This window comes from Leptosomus discolor, chromosome 19 (genome assembly GCF_034619465.1).
Source record: "Leptosomus discolor isolate bLepDis1 chromosome 19, bLepDis1.hap2, whole genome shotgun sequence".
NCBI lineage: Eukaryota > Metazoa > Chordata > Aves > Leptosomiformes > Leptosomidae > Leptosomus > Leptosomus discolor.
In genome coordinates, this window is record NC_141409.1 from 8,514,901 (window position 1) to 8,533,937 (window position 19,037).

The 19,037-nt window shown below is 61.4% G+C and overlaps 1 protein-coding gene across 1 annotated transcript; it reads left to right on the forward strand.

The window, feature by feature from the left end:
• The first annotated feature begins 680 nt into the window (after positions 1-680).
• On the forward strand, positions 681-18,302 carry NCS1 (neuronal calcium sensor 1). Its single transcript, XM_086475532.1, has 7 exons — positions 681-744; positions 14,864-14,888; positions 16,462-16,600; positions 17,097-17,175; positions 17,317-17,405; positions 17,730-17,807; positions 18,204-18,302. The coding sequence occupies exons 1-7, from the start codon at positions 681-683 to the stop codon at positions 18,300-18,302; spliced, it is 573 nt and encodes a 190-aa protein (XP_086331658.1).
• Positions 18,303-19,037: the final 735 nt, after the last annotated feature.

Here is a 19,037-nt window from a genome sequence, read left to right on the forward strand (position 1 = left end):
CAGCATCGCACCCCCTACCCCCCCCCCCCCCCCCCCCGACGTTTTACCCCGAGTTTTCCCCGCCGATCCCTCCCGGGGTGGGTGTATCCCCACCGGTCTGGGATCCCCTCCTCCCGTTCGGGGTCCCCCGCGCTTTGGGGCGGCGGGGCCATGCTGGAGCCCTCCCCCACCATCACACCCCCCTCCTCCCTCCCCTCCCCTCCCCATCCCGCAGCGCGGGGCGGGGCGCGCCGCCCGTCCGCGCCTCCGCAGCGCCCCGCGCCCCCGCAGCGCGGCCGCGGCCGCTCCGCGCCTGGACGGCGGAGGGCGGGGAAGGGTGCGTGTCACCAGGGACACGCACACAGACACGCACCACAGACACACACGCACGCAGGGCGGCCCTGCAGCGCCGCGCCGCTCGCCTTTGCGGCCAAGCCCCGGTAACAAAGACACCCCCACCCCCCTTCCTCTCCTCCCCGCCGCCTTCCTCCTCCTCCTCCTCCTCCTCCTTCTCCTCCTCTTCCCCGCTTTGGCGCTGCCCGTCCCCTCCGCGGGATGTAGCGCGGCCGGGAGCTGCCACCGAGGCACCGCGTCCCCCCCCCCTCCCCGTCCCCTCCGCCCCCTCCCCGTCCCTCCATGCCCCCGCAGTGAGGCCGGGAGGCGGCGGGCGAGCCGGCGCTGCGCGCTCTGCAGCGGCCACCATGGGGAAATCCAACAGCAAGTTGAAGCCTGAAGTTGTGGAGGAGCTGACCAGGAAAACGTACTGTGAGTGAAACGGGCCCCGGGAGTTTGGGGGGGTCCGGAGCGGGCGGGGCTGGGGGGCTGCGCGGCGGGGATGCTGCCCCGCGGAGGCGGTGGGGCTGTTTGGGGGGGGGGGTGGTGGTGTTGCTGGGGGCCGCGGCCACCCCTGAGGTGTGGAGCCGGGGCCCCCCCCCCGCCTTCACCCCGTCTTTCTCCTCCTCCTCCTCCCCGGCTCGTCCCTGCGGTCGCAGCGCGGAGCAGTGATTTCTCCGGGCATCGGCGCGGCCGGGGCCGTTCCCGGGGGAGGGCGCAGGCTCGGCCGTGCTTTGTTGCAAGAATTCGGAGATTAGCCGGGGAGGATAACAAAAAAAAACAAATCTCAGAAGGCAGCAGAGGCGAGGAGAGGGGTAGGGCGCCAGCGAAACACTCTGTTTTCTTATAAAAACAATTCTCCGTGGCCTATTTCTAAGCTTCCAGTAACCGTGGGACAAGGGCCGCATCCTGCCCGCCCGCTGCGCCCAGCGATGCGCCTTCCTTGTCCTGCCCCTGCTCGGAGCATCCTTTCTCTCTGGCCCTGGGGCTTTGCTGCCAGGCAGGCACCCAGGGACTGGCCGTGGTGGTTGTCCTCCCCTCGCTGCCTCCCTGGAGCCGGGCATCTTCTCCTCAAAACGGGGAGCCAAACCGTCTGGGTGGCTTTCAAAGTTTGGGTGCGTTAGTTGGAGGGGTTTTCTTTGTTATTGTGCTCTGAAGTGGAGAGAAGAGCCGGACACCAGAGCGCTCGGTATTTTTCATGAGTATCTCAGTATCAATTTAATAACCTGATTTTCTAAGTGAGTGGCTTTCCCGTCTGAACCTCTGCTGTAATCTTATTAACGTGGCTAGAGCTTGAGCCATCCAGTTATAGCAAAATCAGTGTTGTTTTTTTTTTTTTTTTTTTCCTGAAGGATGCACAAAGGAAACAAAGGCTTTGGTCGTTCAAGTTTCCCACTCTGCTTGCAGGTCAGAGATATTCCCCTAACGTGTAGCAGACCTGCGAGCTCTCCCTGCTGTCATTGCTGCAGTCCCACGGCAGCGCTTACCCAAAAAGGCAATAGATTAGGATGCAGCAAGTTCTCCCATATGGAGAAGAGGCAATACTGGTGCATTGCACAACCCTACATGCCGAGTTGCTCTCTTGTCGTGGCACAGCCGGGAGCAGGCAGGAGGAGGGCAGGTTGCAGGGGGCATATCTGCATAGCCAAGCCGTGAGCGATGGTAGGAGAGGTTGGGGTACCCCGGCTGGGCTTCCTCGAAGTGGCTCGGGGAGAAGAAATCATGAGAACGTGGCAGTGCCGGCTGGGCACGGACCCCAGCTCCAGCTAGAGCTGAGCCCTGGGTTTTGGGGTCCTCACTGCAGCTGCGACCCACCACGGGTGCAGCCGCGCTGGGCCAGGTGTGGTTATTGCCGTGCTGCAGTCGCCCGCTCGGTTTGCAGCCGCCGTGACGATCCGATCTCCGACGGAGAGGGATCTGGGACAAGCAGCCTTGTCTGCTGGTGACCTCCTGCGTGCTGGGCTTTCTGCACCCCTCGGGTGGCTCCTCTGTGTGTGGGGAAGATGCCGACCCCAGCGGGGCTGACGGCAGGGCACGCGGGCAGCGACCAGCCGTGTCTTACCGGCCGCCGATGCCAAACGAACGCAGCGCTGGTGAAACCATCGTCTGCGGGCGCAGGGATGTCTCTTTTGCTGGATGAGGCCGGCAGCAGGTCATTGCCTTTTGAATCATGTTATTGCCAACTTTCTCCTCTTCTCTCTCGGGTGCCCTCCCCTTTCCACCGCACCCCCTCCAAAAAAGACTCTGGGTCCTCTGGTTGCTCCCTTGGTGAGTTCCCAGCCTGCCTGGGGTTTTGCCTGCCTGCTCCAGGCCTCTCACCGTCTCTTTTTCAACGTGTGCCAGCCCCATGTACCTGTGCTGGTGAGGCAGCAGCGCCCAGGCAGCCGTGCCGTGGGGCAGCACGTGGCCCTTCGTGTGGCTGGAGCCTGGTGCAGCGTCCCACTGTGCCCCGGCAGCACGCGGCCGGTGGTGCGATGCCTGTCAGGGAGAGCTGTTGCTAATACCAAGCTCTGTTTGTTGAGCTCTGCTCGTTCCACCTCTCATCTCTGGGATTAATTACTCTTGCTCAGTGTTTCTGCCCCTTTTCTGCAGCTGTCAAGGCGAGCGCGCGTTCCCTTGTCTGGCAAAGCGCTTCACAGGGCCCTCCCAGGCATGTCTGAGAGCCTCTGATTTATCTTCAGGCCCTGGGAGATTGGAAAGATACTAATTTCCTTCAGCGTTTTGGGGAACCCAGGCAGAGGAGTTGCAGGTAGGAGTGCAGGGTTGCACTGAGTACAGTGGGAGGGACTGATCCGGACCCCTGCGCCGTCGCTAGGGGACCAGCACGAGCAGGGGATTGTCGTACCCGCAAATCCATGGCATACTCAAGAATTCCTGGGATCTGCTTGGGAAAGGTTTTACTCCGCAGCACTGTGGTATTTTGACACTTTTCGGTGCATCTGGGCAGATGTCTCTGGGAGCCCGTGACTGGCAGCTGATGGCGGGGACCCGCATCTGTCCCGGGGAGATTCCCGTGGCAGCATGAGCCGTGGCTGTGGTACGCGGAGGCAAGGGGGTTGCCTTCCATTGCGTCATTTTCTGTTTGTGCGATTTCCAAACAAAAGGAAGCAAAGAACAAAAAGCCCCTTCTCGGTTCTGCAGGATCAGAGAGATGGGGAGACGTCACCCCCTCTCCCCACCCTGCGTGGCTTTTCTGCAGATTTATCTCATCCATGGGACACAGAGGACCTGCAGCTCGTGCCGGGACCCCTCGATGCTCTTACAGTGCCTGGCGTCTTCTGGCATCCCCCAGCCACTGTCCCCTGTCCCCTCTGGGCTCTCCATCTCCTATTTATGGCATTTCTCTGGCTGTGTCTCGGTCGCAGCAATCTTGGGGCAAGCAGATAATGGGAGCAACCAGGAGAGGAGCGTGGGACTGCTCACGTGCTCGTGCCGAGGATGCTGCAGGGTTGCTGTCAGCGGCCTCCGTGAGATGCGAGAATTATTTTACTGCAGGTATTCGGAGCAGCTTGTCCTGGGCCCTGCTGGGAACCGGACACGGAAGGGCAGGAGCCTGGAAACCTCGTCTCTTGGCTTCCCTCTTCACTCCGCTCCTGATTTACGGTGCTGGGGGCCAGATTTTAATGGTACTTGGACACCTAAAGGCGCAGAAGGACGTTCGAGGGCTTCTTCGAAGTGCCGGCTGCCCAAGTGCTGTTGATTTGGACCCATCACCATGTGCCTTTCAGCATCTCTGGGCACCTGAGTGCCCAGGAATACCTGGCAGTGCCAAGCTCACCCGTCTGCCAGGTGCTGGGGAGAGCCCGGCTGCGGGGCAAGGATTTAATCTTCCTCAGAGGCCAGGCTGGTGCCGTATAGGAGCATGCGGGAGAAGCCAACGCTGAGTGATAATAATAATGAATAATAAATTATGTAATTCTTTGTACTTCCATAGGGCCTTTCATCCAAAAGCTCTTAAAGTGCTTTATAATCATTAGTTTATTAGTCTTCCTGATGCCTTGTTGAGGTAGCTTGGAGATGCAGTTTTGGCTGCTGTGTGTTTTGTCCCAGGAGGTGTTAATACCCAAGACTCGAAGGAACCACCATCCTCCCTGGATCGCATCTGCTGGCCTCTCTTCGTCGGGGATTTAAGCCTGGGCTTAACTTGGGCCAGGTGCTCGCGGCTCAGGGCTGCGGTGGGATTTGGGATTGTGCTTAAGAGCTTTGTGGGGCCGTGGTCAAAGGGTTCTGCTAAGCTGGAGATTTATGAAGGTCCTGGGGTATCAGGCTCCTGCATGAAGTTGTGTAAAGTGCAGTTGTGGGTGCGGAGTAAGTGTTGTGAGTGGAAATGGCTTGATGTGGACTCCAGGTAGAGAAATTGGGAGAGAAACGCAGTGCTGAGTATCCCTACTTGCAGCAGTGCTCCCAGGCCAGCCCAGCCACAGGATAAGCAACCCTTCAAATCGTGAAACAGGCTTAAAAATATGAAGTTGTTTCAGAAAAGGACAGTTTAGCTCTTTTTTTTTTAGTTATTTTCAGGGGGGATTGAATTTCAGGGTTCACTTTTCATAGCTGTTGCCCGTATCCAGAACTACTAACACTGTATTTTTTTTAACGCCAGCTATTTGGGTTTTTTATGTATTTTTTAACGCCGTGCAATAGCCATGCAATCCAGCTCGGTGCAGCGGCATCATTGCTGAGGCCGGGCGCGGGGTCAGGACGGTGGTCCCGGTGGTCCGGACACCGTGGTGAGGCTCCGATGAAGGCGCGGGAGCTGCCGTGAGGGTGCCAAAATGACGCCCGCGGTGCTGGGAGGCCGGGGCTGCGGAGTGGGCGCGGGGAGAGGAAGATGCTCTTTTCCCAAGAGCTGCATCCCACCCACTGTGATCTATTTTGTAGATTTTAAACTCACTCTGGCATCATCATTTTCTGCTCTTTTACAATAAGCCGCAAAATTGGCTCTGTCGCTCGACAGTAATGCATTGAATTAATGGGCATTAGTTTAAGAGCAAACTACAAACATATCGATTTGTAGTTACGGGGGTCCGTAGCAGCGGGTTGAATTCTGTGGGAAAGGAAAGAAAATTCTCCAGTTGCAGCAGTTTTCAGCCAGGAAAATGGGTTGGTTTCTCACTGGGGGCACCGGGCTGGGGCTTTGCTCCATCATGCTGCCCCAGGGTCTGGGAAACGTGCTGGCCGGGGCGGTGGGCAGGAGCAGAGGAGGAAGCTCGGTAGCTCCCCACTGCTGGTTTATTTTTAGCCTCCGGAGTGTTTGGCCCCGGGCGCTGGGTTTCTCTGCCAGGCTGGTTCATGTTGAAATCCCTCCTGTTGCTCATCCAGCAGAAAGCGGGGCGAGCTGGCCAGGTGCTTACGCACCCGTTACCCCTCGGCGACAAACGCTGGGTGCAAGAACTAAAGCGTGGAGCCCCGAAGGGAGGCTCAAACGTGTGTCTGGCAGCTGCCTGCGCTCACCTCTGCAGCCCCAGCCCCGTGTCCCTCGGCTCCGCTCGGCCCTACGAGCACCCGCTTTGGGGCTGCCAGCACGGCCACGGGCAGAGAGCTGGTGGGCAGGATCCCACCCCGGGGTGGGTGCCCCGTGGGACCTGCTGCTGGGCAGAGGGGTGCTGGGATAGTGTGTGAAGCTGAGGCTGGGCTGCTGCTGGCTGGTTGGCCCTGCGAGCGTGCCTGCCTGCTCCCAGCACCCTCGGGCTCTCAGGGGATGTGCGGGAGCCCAAAAGGGACGTTTTGGGGGGAGGAGGAGAGCACCTGCCCTAGCACCCTGGAGATGCCCTGGGGAGGGGGGCAGCAGAGTGGGTCTGCCGTCCCAGGGGGACCGCGGGGCAGGGCGATGGGCAGGACGTGCTGGAGCGATGCTCGGGGACTGGCTTGTGCTTGAGACCTGTTTTTACCGCAACCACGTGTAACCCGGAGCTGCGAAGGCGGCAGCTGCGGCGCAGGTTCACTGCGAGCTCGATGGGGACCTGGTGTGCTGCCTCTGGAGGGCCTGTGGCGGTCCGGAGGCATCTCCAGCCCCTTCCCCAAGGAGACCCCAACCTGCTCCCAGAAAATCTCATGACTAGTCATCCCAGACCTGGGGCTCCGTGGGTAGGTGCAAGCAAAGCAAGTTTTGGGGTGTCAGAAGCAGTTTTTGAGGTGTCCCCGTGTTCCCTGGGAGGTGCTTGCAGTGCCTGGGTGGGGAGGAGAAGATGTGACCGAGGGCCACTCGGGCTCCCTCTGCGGCAGAGCGGAGCAGCTGTCCCCACCGGCCACGCTCATGCCACTGCCTGCTGCTGCTCAGGCATCAGAAGAATCACATTTCATTTATCCCCTGACATGTTAATGGATCTGCTTAACCACTCTCCTGACCTTTGCTGCTGCCGCTATAATTAAGGTTGTGAAACAAGAAGCTCTGAAGGCATCAAAGGAAGCGGCTGCTTCGGGGAGGAGCCCGCGGATGCGCTCGCTCTGTTATCGGGGTGACATTTGTGGGGTCACTTTGTTCCTCCCTCCCTTCCTTGTCCTCCCGAGTCTTCTAGTGAACTGGATGGGGATGGGAGCAGGGTCCGGGCCCTGCACCGCTGCCTGCCTGAGAGCAGGGGTGGCCCGGGGGGTTGCTCAGCCCCGGGGCATGGTGTTCATCGCTCCCATCACCACCGCTGCTGTGGGTTCCCCATCTCGGTGGTGCCGGCACGGGGCTCGCTTCCCACACCTCCTGCGTGTTCTCCCTTTTGGTTTCTACATGGAAGGAGGGCTGCCTCTGCTTCATCCACCCGTGTTTCTCCGGCCAGACCCTCTGGAGGTGCCCTGGGTGTCTGTAACCTGCCATGGAGGAGCGGCTGTTCGGTGCCTCCAGCACCCTCCACTTCGGCAGCCCTTGGCACAGTGTGGTCCCTGCGGGTGAGACGGGGAGGGGGCAGAGGTGGCCCTGCTGCCAGCAAGGCTTTGCCCTGCAGCATCCTCCTGACCTTCCCTTGGCTCCAGGTTCCGCTGGCTGAGTCAGAGAGACTTCTCTTCCCCTGCCTGCGCTGGGTCAGTCAGAGAGGAGTTTTCTCCTTTGCCTGGGGCAGGAATCGCTCCGTGGGTTGGGGAGAGCACCTTGAAGCACCAGGCCATCCCAAAATCCCCATAGCCAAAGGGAGGGTTGAGCAGGGGGCAGGACAGAGCTGCCCCTGGCATGGCCAGGGCAGGGGGGCTGCTCCCTCCCTGCTCCCGGCTGCACTGGGGATGCTCTTTCCCACCATGGGGCATTGCTGCGTAGGCTCGTGGGGAAGCCAGGATTAAATCCAGCCCGGGATAGACCTGCTGCAGCCACCAGCTCCTGCTGTGGGTGTGTTTCAGTCTGATTCATTAATTTCCAAATGAAGGCACTGTCCTTTGCTCTTCCTCTGCCGCCTTTGCTGCGAAGAGCGACTGCTGCTTCTTCCCCGAACTCAGTTTCCAAAGCCTAATGTCAGGCCCGTAAATATTTAATAAAATCCAAAAAGGATTTTAACTGCAGATTGGCTTTTCTGTTGGTACCAGCCCCGGGGGAGATGAGAGCAGAGCTGCTCATGGACCTGTTTATCCAGTCTGGGAGCGAGACAGACCACTAATGGCAACCACCGGCGAGAAGAGTGCCGAACGCACATGCGGTTTTCTCCGTGTATTGCTTCATATCTCAGCAGTAACAAATGGCACCAATAACACCGTTGAGCTTGTGCTCTGAATGTCTCGGGGGCTCCCGGCCCCGCCATGAAGCTGGCGATGTCTGTGCCTGATGGGGAGAGAAGCCAAATTGGGCAAGTGCAAGGGGAGATGGGTGAGCTGGGATGGGGGCGTCCTGCTCCGACAGGTAGGCAGCTCCGGCTGTGTTGGTGTCCGCGCGGTGAAGCTGCTCCGACACCCCTTTGCGATGGGATGTTGCAGGGACGAGTACCCTCATGGGGACGACCCCAGCATGGGGACACTGCCAGCACGATGCAGCCGGGAGCAGGGACTGGGCGCCGCTGGGATGCACGGGGCTGAGATGGGGGCATGGGTGTTGGGGCAAGCTGCTGCCAGGTCATCTCCGGGAGCAAAAGAGAATGTCATCCGGCAGGCTCTTGCCACGATTGTTCCCGTGGGGGGTGACCCCAGGGCTGCAGCCAGGTTTTGCCAGGGTTGTGTTTTAACGCTGCTTCCCCAAAGCTAGCCCTGGGAGCAGGAGCAAACCTCAGCCCCCGGGGTGGTCTGGTAGCTGGGGCTGAGCCCTGACGGAGGGTAGGAGGAGGGTGTGCTCTGTAACGTTTAACCAGGACGTTGGTGATGTCGTTACACCTGAATTTTCATGAGACTGAGTCATCAGGGTCAAGCAACCCAAACTTCCAAAGTGCTGACACACAGCGTTGTCTTAAAAGTTACCGTCACCGAATGGGGACCTGGGTGAGCTCTGAAGGGCCCCAAGACGGGGTGATGGATGGCCCCGGGGGAGGACTGAGCCCATGGCAGCCTGGGGGGTGTTTTCACCCCTTCCCCAGCACAGTGCAGCTCCCACAGGCGCTGGGCTCCGTGCCAGGGCTTTGGTGCCAGAGCCAGGGGCGTGTGTTGCTGCGGGAATCTGGTGCCTACGCTCCAGCCGTCCCCGGGGGGCAGCGGGTACTTCCCCCATCCCCGGCCTGCACAAAGCCACCCGGCAGCCCAGGCTGCTGGAAATCATCCCAGACAGCCCCGGCACACGGTGGGTCCTGCCCGTGGGGCACCCTTGCTCTCCCCACGGGACGATGCCCATGTGGCACCAAGCGGACGCTGCCCCGCGCCCGTTTGGGGGCTGGATGAAGCCCCACAGCTGCTGCACTCACTGGTACCTCCAACAGCTGGAGCTGCTGCCGCGCTCTTGGATGCGTGTTTTGTAGGGATGAGGCCTGAAATTGGTAATGTCTGCTCAGGGTCACCCGCTCTGCGGGGCCAGGGGCTGGCGCTGGGGATGGGTCCATCTGCACTGACTGGTGGGACCTTCTGGGGTCCATGTTTGCGGGAGCAAGGTGTGGAGTCTGCACCCAGTATCCCTTTGGACTGCTGTCCTGAGCCTTGTGGGCGCTCTGTGGGGACCAAGGGCCAATTCTGCGGTGGGTGTTTGTTCGGGCTGGGATGTCGACCCCCCGAATCTGGGTCCCAGGGGCAAGGAGTGAAATCCAAGCGAGCGCACGCACACACTGCTGAGCCCCGGCGCCCGCTCGGCGGGGAGGGAGGGGGAGGCCGTAATTGGTGAATATTAATGTTGTGATGATGTTGAAGGCGGAGTTTGTAGCAGGTTTGTGTTCAGACAATTCTTAAATATGAGTTTCGCAGAGGCGAGGGGTGGAGTGTGTTGGACCTAAATTACAGGGTCTGCGGGGTTCACCCCAGAGCGCTGTGGTATTTTACACATGAGGGGCCGATCAGCTCATGCATCAGCACCCCAGGCACTTCTGCATCAGCGCCCAATAAGTTCACGCATGAGCACCCAATTAATACACACACGAGCGCACAATTAATTTACATGTGAGCACCCGGTTCATTTGTGCATGGGTGCCCAGTTAATTTCCACTGGATCACACACTGGTCTGTGCATTAGCACCCCGTTAGTTGATGCATGGGTGCCCAATTAGTTGGTGCATGTGCTCCCAATCAGTTCATGCCTGAGTGTCCAATTAATTTATGCATGAGCACCTGATCCATTCACACCTGAGTGCCCAATTAGTACATGCACAAGTGTGTTCTCTACTAATTACACTAATTCACACGTGAGTGCCCAGTTAGTTCACACAGGAGTGCCCAGTGAATTTACGCGTGAGTGCTCAATGGGTGCACGCATGAGCGCCCGATAAATTCATGAGCGCCCAAAAACTTTATGCATGAGCACCCAGGCCGTTCACGCATGAGCACCCAATGAAATCATGCATGAGCACACAATTAGTTCACCCAGAAGCACCCAAATAATTTATGCACGAGTGCCCAGTTAGTCCATGCATGATTGCCCGGTTTGTTTTTGCATGAGTGCCCGTCTAGCTCAGGCATGGGTGCCCGCTTAGTGCGTGCATGAGTGCCCCACTTAGCTCACGTGGGAGCACCCACTCTGCATACATGTGGGTGCCCAATTTGCCCTCGTCCAGGTGCTGCACTGAGCATCTGCAGCAGTTTTGGGCAGCCCCAAACCCAGACGGGAGCCCCAGCGTGGGGCAATGTGCCGGCTCCCCCAGACCGGGGTGCGCGGGGACCTGCAGGGACCCCAGGAAGGAGCCATGGCGAGTCCCTGGAGCAAACAAATGCCGCAGGACCGACCCTGCCATGCCTCGGCGGGTGATGCTGGACCAGCACCCGTGGGTTGATGGTGGAGCAGAGGACCTGGCAGATCTGGAGTGCCCTGCTGCACCAGGGGCAGCCGCTTCGTGCCTGGAAATAATTAACCCTGGTTTCGCTGATAAGGCGGTGGAGCCCGTGGCCCTGTGGGATCTGGGTGCTGCCGTCGTGGCTGGAGCGAGGGGGGACGCGCTCGGTGGTGACTCCCCGCCAGCTGCTGCACGGGGACGGTGCTTGCCGAGCCTGTGGGAGCCTGAGCCCACAGGAGGACGGACCCGCGCCACGGCCGTGGCACGTGGGGGCCAGGCTCAGCCTGCGTGCTGCCGCTCAGGATCCGGCCCTGCGGCCGGGGCTAAACCCTGCCCTTGTGCAGGCAGGGGAGGGGGCGGCAGCACAAAAAAAGCCCTGTGGGGCTGGAGCATCATGTCACTTCAGGCATCCCACCGTGGCCAGGGGTCCCGAAACTCTTCCAAATCCGGTCACTTCTCCTGCGCTCCTTACTGCTGCGCTGTCCCCGCTGCGGTCCAGCGAGCAAGGAGCTCACCCGCGGGCAGGGCCGTGGATGGGGATTTGCAGTCCTGGGTCCCTCCTCTCCTCGCTGCCTGGCAAACACAAATTAACGGGCTTGAGCACTGATTAACCAGAGCTGTTTCTTGCTGCAGTGGCAGCTGGGTGGTGGGAAGAGAGGGGGCACACGAAGGGCGGGTGGTGACGGAGCTGTCAGTCCTCGCCTGTGCCGTTGGGGATTGATGGAAAGGTGGGGGTAGAGGGTTGGGGGTTTTTTGGGTACCGGTAGCTGGGAGGAGGGAGCTGGGGGCTGCTTGCGGTGCAGCCCCATCGGGCCATCCCTGCCCCTCTGTGCTGCACGAGATGCGTGGCCGAAACCCTCCTCCCCGCTGAGATGGGAGCGGAGACAGACCGACCAGCGCAGCGAAAGGGCAGCGAGAGCCCGTGGCCGTGGCTTGGCCATGCGGAGCAGCTCCCGCACTGCTCTGGCGTGGCTGCCCCTTGCTGCCTGCGCCCGCGGCCCGCTCCTGCCCGCGGTGCGAGCCCCGCGCTCGGTGTTTCCCCGCGCTTCGCTAAGAGCAGCGGAAACAAAGATGCTGCCGGCACGAGCTGCCGCGCGACGTTGGGCATGGGGAGGGCGTCTGCTGGGGGCTCCCAGCTCGGCGATGCCTCTTACGGCGTTGCGGTTCGTCACGAGTGCTAATACCCTGCCTTTATTTAGCGCTTTTCATCCCCAAGGATCCCGGGGCTCGCTGCATCCGCTAACAAGGTGCTACGTGAGCTATTTATAGCCAACCCTATAGCGGCTGCGGGAACGGTGGTCCCCGGGGAGCATGGCACGGCAGCCGAGCCCAGCCGCAGCACCGGCGAGGGAGCAGGCCCTGCTCCGGTGGGATGCTGCAATGGGGCTGCTGCAGGTCATCCCCTTGTCCTTGAGCGCTCGGGGTCAAAGCTGGCTGAGGTTTACAGAGCTGCAAATTGATTTGCATCGGCCCAGCGTCGCGCCGTGATCGATGCTGGGGGAGGGAAATGCAGCAGCCGCTGCCACACAGGTACTTTCTGGGAGCTCGGCAGGGCTCTGCGCGCCGGGGAGCTGCAGAGGGTGGATTGGGGAGAGTGGAGGGACAGCCCTGCCCCTGCGTGTGTCCCCTGTCCCCAGCCCCAGGACGGGTGGCTCAGCGCAGTTAGGAGAGTGGCATGTCCCCAGGGCTTCCCTGGCCGTGGGTCCCTGCTGGGGGGGGGGACGGACGGGCGTTAGCATCCCTAATCGGTGCCACTCGGAGTGTCGACACCCAGCAAGGCTGCAGCAACTGTGGCAGCCATGAAGTCGTCATCTGTCTCGGATCCGTAACTGCAGAGATGGGGAGGCAGGTCCCTGCTCAGCCCCAGCTTGCCTGGCCGCAGCGACGCTGGGCTCGGGGCCGTGGTGCTTCCCTGCGCTGGGAACGCTCTGCCCAGGGGAGAGGGAAGATTTGGTGGCAGCAGAGGGAGGCACCCAGAGGTGGGTGATTTTGCAAGGGCTGGGAGATGGGGCCCCGTTCCCACCTCAGGGCAAACCCCGCTGCGTCCCCTGGCACTGGGGGCAGGAGGAAGGGCACTGGTGCCAGGGCGCTGGAGGAGGGATGGGGCTTTGCATGGTCCCATTCCAGGCATGCCCATTAACAAATCCCAGCCCTGGAGCCCCATGCCGAGTTTCAGGCTGCCACCTGAATGGTCCCCTCCATTGGAAAATCCCCTCCCAGGAGCATCATGCATCCCTCCTGCGGGCAGGAGGGGAGATTGCTCCATCCCTCCCCTCCTGCCCCAGCCGGAGCATGTCATTACCAGCGTTTCTCCTGTACTAAAAAAAGCACAGATTTCTTAATTGTTTCCTGCTGGAGTTGAAAGGCAGCTCCCGGGCCTGAAATAGCACGTTGGGGGGAAACACAGCCGAATGAGAGAGAGCAGAAGGCGGCTTGCCCAGAGGGGCTGAGCTGAGCCCTGACCGCAGCCCTAGGCTGCTGCCATTGCCCCTTTCACCTGCCTTGAGGGCTGCCCAAAGTCCTGCTGCTCACCCTCCTCCTCCTCCTCCTCCTCCCACCCACCTTCATCGAGGCCTGCTGGTGCCTGGGGCATCCCCGGGCATCCTCGGGATGGGGGTCGTGGCTGCTTGTGGGGAATGTGTGCAGGGAAGCCTGTTTCTGTTAGAGAGGTCACTCAGCATCTATCTTTTGGAAGGATGCTTCCGTGCAACCCTTTTTTGGGGATGGAGGATCCTTTAGGACCAGCATGACTGTTGTTTTTGCCTGCCCCAGCTCAGCTGTTGGATGTGGCGTGTCCATCCTGGCTCCCTCCTGCCAGGAGACCTCTGTCCTTTCCCCTGTCTGCTCTCCTCCTGCCAGACAGCCCTGCCAAAACAACCCTCCAAATCTCTCCTGCGGCGCGGCCAAAGCCGTCGGTGTCCTTCAGCGCAGGTGCCAAGCATCGTCGTGCCTGCCCCCCCTCTCCTGGGGTGCTGCCATCCAGACACCCCCCGGTGGTACGGTGGGTGCTGCTGCCCTCCCGGCTCTTTGCCGGCTCCCCAGGCAGGCGAGGGGAGAGGCTGTCCCATGCCGAGCCCTTCCTGGAGGGGGTTTCAGACTCTGTCCCTCCAACAGTCCCCGAGCTGGGATGGAGGGACCCCCTGTAGCACAGGGACAGCCTTGAACACGGCGATTCCCGCCTGTGGGCACACAGGAGCCAGCACCCGGCTGGCTGCGAGGTGGGGGCTGCCGTGTGCCCTCCCGGCTGCCTCCTGCCAGCCCTCGCCTTATGTGGTCTGTACCTTCTGCCAGGCATGTTATAAATCTTTCTGATGGAAAATTGCTTTCTTTTTTTTTTGCCATCCAAGGTAATTGGCATCTGTTGATGTGTCTTGGGTCTCTATTTTTATCAGCCGTTTGCACATTGACACATCTCCACTCCGCCTCATTATCCCAGCGCCTTTCAGACCTATTGCTTTTTTATTATTATTTAGATGCAGGATGCAAAGGAAATGACTAATGAGGCCGTTCCCTCCCTGCCTGCCCGCTGGCACCGGGCTCCCGCTGGCATGCCGGCCAGGCACCGCTCCATCGGGCTCCCCAGCATCCCATCACAGCCTTTCCTCCGCTGAGGACTTTTGCGGTCTCAGTAGCTGTCCCTGGGCTTGGGACACTCAGGGTTGCCAATGCTCTGGCTTGTCATGTTTTTGGGGGTTCTCTGGAGCCTGGTAAAGCCTCCCAGGGCTCTGGGATGAGTTTGATGATATTTCTCTGCGTGGCTCAGAGGCAGCTGGTACCTGGGGGGATGCCGGCCCCGGGGCCGTGCCCCTACCCACGTTCAGTGTATTGGTGTCGGGGCTGGGCAGGTGCCTTCCCCGAGCTGTCTCTGGGTGGGTTTTTTGGCAGATGTTTCCAGGGATGTTTTGGCTCTGGGGAGGTGGGAGGGCAGGGCTGGATCCTCCCCCGGCATGAACCAGCCCAGTCCCTGCGTGGTCCATAGCATCTTGCAGCAATGGCGCTGCTCTCCCCTGGCAGGGGGCAAAATGTCTTGGGGGGCTCCCTGGTTTTGGGGCTGGAGGGGCACCAGCACCATGGGGGCTGGTCCAGGCTGTGCCTCGAAGGCAGCCCCTTGTGTGCGGGTAGCACACGGCAGCGCGTGGGGCAAGAGAAGTCACTTACGTGAAGTGCAAAACACGAGCCGTTGCTTGGAAAGCGCTAAATGCCGTTTTCTTTTCTTTTTCTCTTTTTCTCCTGTTTTTCTCTTTCAGTTACGGAGAAGGAGGTGCAGCAGTGGTGAGTGTCCGGTGCAGCGGCGTGGGGGTGAGCTGCTGGGGCGCGGGGCTGATGGGCAAGGGGGCAGGAGCAGCAACCACGCCGCCCGTGCAGAGCAGCGGGGTGCAGGAGGATGCGCCTGTTTTGGGGTGCCGGTGTTAGCTCGTGGAGGGGAGACCAGAAAATCGAGGGTTTTTTTTCTTGCACACCTTGTGCACAGTGGGGCTCGGCTCCGGCTCCTCTCAGCCACCCGTGTGGGATGATGCATGGTCCCTCTCACCTCTTCCCTCCCCATATGGGTGGCTGAGGGGAGCAGGGACGTGGGGACCATCCAGCCGGTGGCCGTGGCGCTGGCTGCGGGAGGCCAGGGCTGTCCCAGCGTGTCACCGTTGGCAGCAGGGCCCGCAGAGGCTGGCAGGGGCCGTGGTGCCTTGCCGGCAGCACGCTCTCGCTCCATCCCCTCCGCCCCACAGAACGTGACGCCCTAGAAAAGCCAGCGCTTCCCTTTCATCTTCCTATCCCACCAGTCAAGGTTTGCTTTCTTTATCGCTTTCTCTCATCCTCCCCCCCCCCCTCGATGAGTCAGAGCTGCAGCAGCGTGAAAACGATGTCACCGGCACTTCGGTTTCCCACCTCGCCACCCCCTTCCCCTCCTCCAGCCCTCGGCCCGCTGCAGCGGGCGCCTGACAGATCTGGGCGACGCGTTGCATAATGCTCACGCACCCCGCGCGGTCCCCGTGTGGTCCCCACATGGTCCCTGCATGGTCCCCACGCCCACGGAGCCGGTGAGCCCCTTCCTCTGTGCCCTCCAGGGTGGCCCTTTGCAGCATCCAGGTGCCAGCCCGGAGCTGGGACCAAGGGCTTTTGGGGGTGTTTAAGCACCGATGGGTTTGGGGAGGTGCCGTGGGCTGTGCTGCCCCAAGGATGCAGCAGTGCCGCTGTGCCCCCCGGCTCCTCCAAGCAGCTTTCACTGGGGGTCGTGCAGAAAGTGCCGTCGCGGAGCCTCGGCTGCCCCGGGTGCTTCGGGCTGCCGTGCCGTTGGTTTTACCAGGGCACGGCGGCAGGGTGTGTGTGCCGAGCGGCGGGTTGCACGTTGCCTGTGGGTTGCTGCTGATCCTAAGTCCCTGCCCTGTCGTGGTGCAGCGGCTCAGGGGGAGCTTTCCCAGCTGCCTCCGTGCTGGAGAGCCGGTTGGATGAGCCTGGTGTAACGGGACCAGAGGTGGTGGGTCCCTGTCCCCTCCCAGCTGCTGGATGATGTTCCACATGAGCCTGGTTGTGGCTCGGTTGCCGCTTCTGGGCTCCCGGCAGGGCTGGAGCGGTGCGGCGGGCACTGCTCGGTGTCACCGGTGCCGCTCGCTGCTTCTCCGGGCTCTCCCCGCTGCCACCCTCGCTGCGGTGCCCCCAGGAACCTCATCCTGCGGGGCTGGGAGGTTGCGGGCGGGCGATGGGAGTGACCCAGGGAGCACCCAGGGACCTTCCCAGCTCCAACCCATTGTAGCGCCGGGGAGAGCCTCATCCCGGCTCCCCAGGGCTTGGGGGGCTGCGTTCAGCAGGGAGACCCGCCTGGTTCCCATCCTCTGCCCTTCCTCCACAGGTACAAGGGCTTTATCAAGGACTGCCCCAGCGGGCAGCTCGACGCCGCCGGCTTTCAGAAGATCTATAAGCAGTTCTTCCCCTTCGGTGACCCAACCAAATTCGCCACCTTTGTTTTCAACGTCTTTGATGAGAACAAAGTGAGTCTGCAAGCCGAGGGCACGGCTTGGCGGGGGGTGTTGGGGCTGGGCCCGTGGCGATGGTGGGATGGGTTGGGCGCACGGCTGCGCGGCACCAGAGAAGCAAAATATTCCAGTGCTTCCTGGGGCGTGAAATTAAAGCGGCGCAGCTGTAGTGAGCGAGCCCCCGCGCTCGTTTCAGTCGGTGAGGGTCACGTGGGAAAAGGTGATGAAGTGGCAAGCGAGAGAGGAGAAACACGGCATTTCGGTACCGCTGACAAAAGCCCACCCGCGCGATGCCCCCCCCCCCCCCGCAATCCGGAGTCGCTCCTGCCAGGATGCTCCCTGTCAGGCTAGGCACCAGCAGCCGGATCACGCTGATGGAGATAAACGTGCATCACTCCTCCCTCCCCATTGCCTTTTTGGATGTGCCCCCTAAGAGGGCACGCAGGGGTAGGAAGGACTTTGTGGGGCGGGGGTGGCGGCAGCGCCCTCACCCCCTCCTTCCCTCCCCCAGGACGGGAGGATCGAGTTTTCGGAGTTCATCCAGGCGCTGTCGGTCACCTCGCGGGGGACATTGGACGAGAAGCTGAGGTGTAAGTGCTCCCAGTGGGGTGCTGGTGGGCTCAGCCCTGCGAGGGGGGCTGGCTGGGGGGTGGCACGGGGGGCAGTGACGGGGTGCGTGTCCGGTGGGGGTGCCGCAGTCCCCGGCAGCGCGGTGTTGCTCTGGCTTGCAGGGGCGTTTAAGCTGTATGACTTGGACAACGACGGGTACATCACGAGGAACGAGATGCTGGACATTGTGGATGCGATTTATCAGATGGTGGTAAGGGGCGGGGGGGGGGGATGGGCTCCGGGCGAGCAGTCCCTGGGGGTCCCCGCTGGGCTGGAGCCCGGCTCTGCAGGGAGGGGGGCTGCGGGGAGGATGCTGAAACACTCCCAATTCCCTCCCTGGGCTTTTTTTTGGTGGGGGGTTGTGGCCATCATGGCCGGGGTCTGGATCTGGCCGCTGAGGATGCCAGTGCTGGCCCTTCGTGCCCTGTCCTCATGTTGGGGTTGTTGGGGGGGGCAAAATGTTTGTCCTCGCCTGGGGACACTGTCCAGGCGGGGGGCAGACGGGTGCATGACCAGGTGCCATCCTGCTGTGCAGGGAAACACAGTGGAGCTTCCCGAGGAAGAGAACACACCGGAGAAGAGAGTGGATCGGATTTTTGCCATGATGGACAAGGTAAGGGTGCTCAAGGGGTTTTTTTCCCTGGGGCCAAGGGATTTAGGAGGCAGTTGTGGGCCCCTTTGCCACATCTCGGCTCTTGCAGGCGCCTCCTTCCCCCACCAGTACAGGGTCTCAGCTGCCGCTGGACTCGCTGCAGACCCCCACGTCCCTCCGGGATCCCCGTAACCATTTCAGGGTCCCTGAGATGTCATTGCACCCTCCGTGGCGCCCCTCCCCAGATGCAGGCAGGGGTGGTTTGGTGGGGAGATGGAGGCTGCGGTGGTGGGGGAGGACGAGGGCAGCTGTGCGGGATGGCGTGGGTGCTGCCAGGGCCCAGGGGCGCTCGGTCCCGGGGCGCTCGGCGTCTCCCTCGCCGGGGCGAAGCAGCGCTGCGATGGGAGTGTTTTGCAGAACGCGGACGGGAAGCTGACGCTGCAGGAGTTTCAGGAGGGCTCCAAGGCTGACCCCTCCATCGTGCAGGCGCTCTCCCTCTACGACGGGCTCGTATAGTCCCGGGGCTGAGTGGCGGTGAGTGCGATGGGGGGGATGGACCCCCATGGGTGCCGCGTCTCCCACCTACCTGATGCCATTCCCACCTCCCCCAGGGGCGGGTGGCTGGTTCTCCTCTGCTGAAGCATCAAAGCCTGGGCATCCCCCCCCGCAAATGCAGCTGAGGGGGGATGTTGTTCCCCCTACCGATGGGTTTCTCCCAGTCACCCCCCCGTCCCACAGAGCACCCCCAGACCGCAGCCCAGGAGGAGGCAGTACAAGCCGCCCAGCTGGCTGGCGTTTGCCTGCGGCACAACTCACGCTCTCTGTCGCCTGCAGATGCGGCCGCGGAGGAGGCAGGGAGGCAGCTGGTGTGCTGGGGGCACGGGCATGCTCCCGAGCGATATTTTATTCAGCGTTTTATTTATATTATATGACGCCCTGGAGCTGGCAGGGTTTGGCGTGGCGGTGGCAGGGATGCTGTAGTTTGCAGGCTGAGCACCCTGTGTTCCTTGCCATGCCCCATGGGGCATCTCTGGGGATGGTTTTGGTCCAGGCAGTGTCCAACCATGGGTGGTGGGGTTTTATTTTAACCCCGCTGGAGTTTTGAGCTTTCAAAAAAACCTTTATTGGGTTTCCAGCTTTGCCCTTCCGCCGTGCTGGTGTCGCGCGGGGCGGCCACAGGGTTTTCTGCCCATCCTTCTCACCCGGTTTTCCGCCCATCCTTCTCACCCGGTTTTCCTTCGCCCCGCTCTC